This window comes from Plectrocnemia conspersa, unplaced genomic scaffold, assembly GCF_051122295.1.
Source record: "Plectrocnemia conspersa isolate PC_06_02 unplaced genomic scaffold, ASM5112229v1 ptg000008l, whole genome shotgun sequence".
Classification (NCBI taxonomy): domain Eukaryota; kingdom Metazoa; phylum Arthropoda; class Insecta; order Trichoptera; family Polycentropodidae; genus Plectrocnemia; species Plectrocnemia conspersa.
This window is the reverse complement of record NW_028277172.1, coordinates 7,680,607-7,686,606: the sequence shown is the minus strand read 5'-3', so window position 1 is coordinate 7,686,606 and position 6,000 is coordinate 7,680,607. Positions and strand designations below refer to the sequence as shown.

The 6,000-nt window shown below is 35.3% G+C and overlaps 1 protein-coding gene across 1 annotated transcript; it reads left to right on the top strand.

Moving 5' to 3' along the window:
* Window positions 1–4,158, top strand: PIG-U (phosphatidylinositol glycan anchor biosynthesis class U). Its single transcript, XM_088190023.1, has 3 exons — window positions 1–938; window positions 1,003–1,274; window positions 3,604–4,158. The coding sequence occupies exons 1-3, from the start codon at window positions 193–195 to the stop codon at window positions 3,855–3,857; spliced, it is 1,272 nt and encodes a 423-aa protein (XP_088046149.1). The 5' UTR covers window positions 1–192; the 3' UTR covers window positions 3,858–4,158.
* Window positions 4,159–6,000: the final 1,842 nt, after the last annotated feature.

The following is a 6,000-nucleotide window of genomic DNA, read 5'->3' as shown; positions in this document are numbered from 1 at the left end:
AATTTAGACGATGGCCGTCAATCGCCGCGTTACGGTCGAATGTTAGAGGTTAACGCCTACTGTCACTTTTAGATTTAAAATGGATTGGCATTCATGAGTGTTTCTCGCCCAGTTGTACCCCCGAGCGTATGTCCGCATACATCCCGGTCAATAAATAGGTTAGGTTAGGCTGGGCACCCTCGCCATTTTGTAATGTTGGCGCTCGCGGAACTGTTCGTCGCCGGCGTTATACGATATTGGCTGATAACTTCGGACTATCAGCAAATAATCGCCAACAGAGTCGAGCTGTCGACACCCCTCAACTCCTGGAAGCGACTTGTGGAAGGCGTTTACCTGTACGAAGAGCGGATCGACCCTTACCAGGGAGACATGTTCCACGAAACGCCGCTCATGTTGATAACCTTCTATAGAATAACGAAATCGATTCCGCAACTGCTGCCGTTGATATTCACGCTGTGCGATCTGTCGGTGGCGTGCTGCCTGTACTTGACCACCAAGAAGTTCATGTCTCTGACGGAGCAGAGTCAAAACGCGAACGGCTACACTATGCTGCTGTTGCGCAAAGACGATTTCGCGGTCGCTCCCATGTACGTTCTCACGTTCTACCTGTTCAATCCGTATTCGGTGTTGAACTGCGCCGCCATGACCACCACCGTCATAAGCAACATGTGGACGTCTCTGGCTCTCGTCTCCATGATCCACGGACACCGGATAATTTGTTGCGTGGCCATAGCGACGGCGGCCAACCAAGCCTTGTATCCCTGCCTTTTGATCGTGCCCGCCGCCATCTTCATCGAAAACAGTTCCAAAGGTTGCGCAAAATGCTCCTACCTCAGAACGCTCACCGTGTTCGTCTTTACGTGGGCCGGAGAGATATTCCTTTCGGCCTATCTGATGGACGGATCGTACAAGTTCTTGGAGAACACGTACGGCTTCATGTATGTGTGACGTTTCATATCCAAAGCTTACCTTTTTCTATACTTACTCACTTCTATCTTACAGATTGAACGTTCCGGATCTGAAGCCCAACGTCGGACTCTTCTGGTACTTCTTCACCGAGATGTTCGAGCACTTTCGGCTGCTGTTCATATGCGCCTTTCAAATCAACGCCACTCTGCTTTACGTGATACCGCTCACGCTGCGGTTCAGAAACGAACCTCTGCTCCTGGCGACGACGCTCATCACTCTGACGACTATATTCAAGTCATATCCGAGTCTGGGAGACGTCGCGCTATATTTGGCGATGCTGCCTATGTGGAGACATCTATTCACATGTTAGTATCGTGTCATTTTCATCCATCTTACTAAATTTACACTATTAAAAGAGCTCTGCAAAACTGTAAACATATACTATATCAGGTTTTTAATAATGAATTTTAAGCAAAAATACAGCACTTAATTTTTCTGGCTTAATTGATGCACCCAAATATCGAAAAAATTACCCGAAGTCTGTAATATGGTTTATATTTCATAAAACACAAGAATAATAAGTTTTTTGTAATTTCCTTTATATAATATAAAAATTATACTACAAATAATATAATAAAACAAGACTTAATTATCAATCGATTCTTCCAGCAGTATCGCCGTACATATACGGTGGTCGAGCATTCACTGTTTTCAAGTACCCTAGATAGTTATATACAGTAAATTGGTATTTGGGTGTGTGTAGTTGGAAGACTAGAAAATACTCATACATTTTTCTTCAATACGTACGTACGAATCAGACGCTTGTGGTGAGATTTCTTCCCTTTGGCTCACTCACACATACAGTAACAGATGCGAGTGAGACAGAAGTGCATGATCTTATACGGGTGACCAGACGTCCATTCTGTACCAAATCATTCTTAGCGAGCGAGTGTGACGTAGTTCGTGATCTCGATTATTGGGAAATTTGCTGTTGAGGGTATGGTCGCAAATTTTTTCTTTCATATATAACTGAAGAAATTTGATGATTTCATAGAAAATAATGCCAATAAATTAAAAAGTACGAAATAAATTAACATAACAAAAAATAAGCATTTAAGGCTTTATTTATTTATAGTTATATATTTTTTTTATTGAATATTTGTAATGTAGATAAAACACTCTTGATTTTGCAATATTTATAGTTTTATAGTGGTGACTAATTAAGTTCCTAAAGGAGTGGGTATTTTTTTAGTCAGTATCTTTATTGTATTGTAAAGCACCTCGCCATATCTGAAATTTTGCACCATGTAAACATATTCCAATTTCGTAACATTATAATCATTTTTGTGCTTGTTCTTCTAACATAATTTGAGTGTAAAATTATTTGTATTTTAACTTTTAGTCGAGTACATCGTTTGAATAGGTATGAAACATAATTAAAATTATTTTAGACATCTTAGTGAAATTCTGTTTATTGAAAATATTTTTGGAAAGCGCGTTTTTTCACTTAAAATGATTAAACAATTTAACACATCAAATTTTGACATTTTCTATAAAACAATTTTTTATTTCAACTAAGCAATCTTAATATTACTTATATCCCATAGTTTTTTATTAAAAGAAAAAGCAAACTTTAATTACATTGAAATTAATTAAATGGGGTAAAAATGAAAAAATATAAATATTGGTAGTTTGTCTAAAAATATGGAAAGCTACTATATTTTCTGGACTATAATCATAATACTAGAACTATATTTTTATATAATTTAATAATAAAATCATTCTAATATTTTTATATTTTATTCTCAATGCTAAAACCAGGCCTCGGCAACCTTTTTTAGCTGCGGGTCAAAAAAATTAAAATATGACTATTAAAAAGACTATTCGGGTCAGTGAATATTTTTGGTCCTAACAATCATATATGTGGTCTAGTCGTGACATCGTAAGACGTTAAAAAAATTATATTTGCAGAACTGAAATGGGTCACTTCAAATCATCAAACGGGTCACTTGGTGACCCGCGGGTCATAGGTTGCCGAGCCCTGCTATAAACGATGGAATATGTAACTGGATACAATTTTTTTAAATTAATTTTTACCAATATTCTAATTAAAAAAGGCAAAATTTGACTTAAACAGTATTAACCGATTTTTTTAATACTGATTCTAATATTGAAAACTGGTTTTCAAAACATACGACAATTTGGGGTGAAAACAGACTACGTTGTTGTCTGTTACTTTTCTTATAAGAATGGCCTTTTGTGTAACGGTCATAATTTAATCAGCTGGAGTTTTGGCAATGCTGTCACTGGGCACTTTCCACCGATTTGTACTTGTATAAATTCCGACTATCCTTTGTTTAGGTTCATTCGAGATATGTATATTCAAGTGTCCCTAATCCATCCGAGTTTTCGATTGTCACGTGTGCTTGTATAACAACTGCATGACAAATAAACTTGTCCTGCAAGTTCAAAATATTTATAGCAATTACTATTAATTATCCTTTTAACGAGTAATTGTGACAAATTTTAGTCTCATTTAAAATAAAGTAAATTCATACCCAAAAAAACTAAATATATTTCAAAAATAGTATTTATAAAAAAAATTTAAATTGTTTTCTTTAGGTTTATTTATATGTATTTATATAATAACAGATATTGTTTTATTATTACTTCGCAAAATAAATATTTTTTCAGACATGCAGCAGAAGTTCATCGTCGGGTGTTTCATCCTGGTGACTTCGGCGTTGGGTCCGACTGTGTGGCATCTTTGGATCTATTCCAGATCGGCCAACGCCAACTTCTTCTTCGGAGTGACGTTAGCGTTTGCCACGGCGCAAATATTCTTAATTACGGACTTGCTGTTCGCGTACATAAAGCGCGAGCACGACATGAAATACGGGTTGGGAAGAGAGATAGACGGAAAGCCCGCAAAGCTAGTCTTGCGGTAGTTGAACAATTTAAACTTAAACGAAACTCCGTCACTTAGTGTTTATGTACGCCATGATTTTTGTTATAAGACTAGATTCTTTAATAAAGTCTAGTTCGTATCGCATTCCAGGCTTTCGAAGTTTACCTACGCACGTGTTTTGTAAACTATATTTTTTGTATTCGTTTTTGATTTTCCGAAAGAATATTTACATGTACTATATTTTTATGTGAAATAGTTATCGATCAAAAATTTGGATACATCTCATACTACAGACCTATTTATAATGTATACTTTTAATAATAAAAAAAGATTAAACTATTTAATTTCGTTTTTTATAACTATATTAAATAAAAGACATGATGTATTTTTGTATATAATTACAATTTTGTATGGAATTTCGTGCTATTTTTATTTTAAAATATTATTATATACTTGTATAAATCATGTTTTGTTAAAATAAGTTCACACTGAAAATCTTAACAAAAATAAGTGCCTCTTTGCACCCAATTTTAATAAATTATATCGTTATGACTTAGTGATTTTGTACGTGAGATTCTTGGCTCAGTTTATTTTCGTCAATAGTTATGATTCAATTTTATTCAGAAAGACATTTATAAATAATCGCCTAGTTTTCATGGAACTTTCCCGATTCGGCATTTTTATCTTCCTTCAGTCAGATGATTATGAAATAACGATTTGTTTCGAGAGTATCTTTTCATCCACTCTTTGGAGTGGATGAAGAAATACTCTTATCGCCTATATAATATCAGCGACTTAAACGTCTGTGATGGTAAATCGTTTGTATACACAATACTATCGCATTAACATTTATTTATTAATAGGTTTTTATAACAACACACAATTACATCTGATTAATTACACCTACTTGAATTGAAATTAAAACGCGATTAGCCACAGCCATAGATGAGTTGGCACGTGGGGACATCCCATCAAAAGAGGACGCGATTGTGATTCACGAAGATGTTCTGGAACCCAAAACTGGAACCCCTCGAGCATAGCTGGATTGTCGACAATACCCTTTAGTAGTTTGAAGAAATGCTTAACTATATACAACTTTCTGCGAGAACTCGGCGAATCGTATCCCAACAGTTAAAAGAAAGGTGCTGAGATTTAAGAACGAATAGTAACCAAATATCCTTTAATAAAGGTATCTTAAAAACCATTTTTCAATCAATTCGACTTCTAGAAAATATTTGGTTATTCAGGGATTCCAAATTATAGATCCCAAATCAAGAATGCTACGAACTAAAGTGTCAGAAGATGAGAATAACTGACGGATCGTCAAAGTGAAAGGTGTTCCTCATAATAAAGACAAGCATCTTGGAAGAATTATCACATATGTCGTGTATGTGTAGAGAGACCTCCAGTTGCTCTCAAAAGTGATTCCGAGAGCTTTAGTGAAAGTTTCTCTAGCCAAAATGTTCCCACCGAGATCGTATGAATAGACTGATGGCGAACTGGTAAACGGTGTAATAAAACACATGACATTGAGGTTGATGAATATGCAAGAAGTAAATTTAAAATATCGAAATAATTATAAGTTTCCTAATAAGAAAATGTACGATCTATACAACTTTTTAACCAACTACCGGGAATTATATAAAACTAGCATAAAAAATATTAAAATTTAAAGTGAAATATTAATATTGGTAATATCATAAGAAATAATAACAAAGATCTTCCTGAAACGTTCAGAAAAGCTAAAATCATTTTCAATACAATTGCAGTAAGCTTTGTCACGAGCGGAACGAAAATTTTCGCTCATGAATACTATTTGCTCAGAATATATGGCAACTTTAAGTATTACACACGTATCGGACCTAATGACTATTAATTTGATAGGTTTGCCGCTGTCTTCATGGAACCCTCACCATATGTTCAATCATGGCTCTGAAGGCAACTTCATTCAGCTAATGATAAACGTGTGAGACCCAGCCTATAGCCAGCCGATTAATTAATAATGTAAGTTGGTGATGAAAAATACCTGAAAGACCTAAGTACAGAATTAGTGGTATAATATAATTATGCTTCCGAGCGATCATTACAGATATGGTTTTCCTAGATTTTCCTAATCTCAGGTTGAAAAAATAATATGTCAGCGCCGTCACAGTAGGAACACTCGTTACTGAGCGTTCCTACTG

Bases quoted from the DNA above. Each gene is read 5' to 3' on its own strand.
- PIG-U (XM_088190023.1), top strand. From the start codon at position 193: ATGTTGGCGCTCGCGGAACTGTTCGTCGCCGGCGTTATACGATATTGG. The intron at 939-1,002 runs GTATGTGTGACG...TCTATCTTACAG, and splicing joins GAGAACACGTACGGCTTCAT to ATTGAACGTTCCGGATCTGA. The intron at 1,275-3,603 runs GTTAGTATCGTG...ATATTTTTTCAG, and splicing joins GTGGAGACATCTATTCACAT to ACATGCAGCAGAAGTTCATC.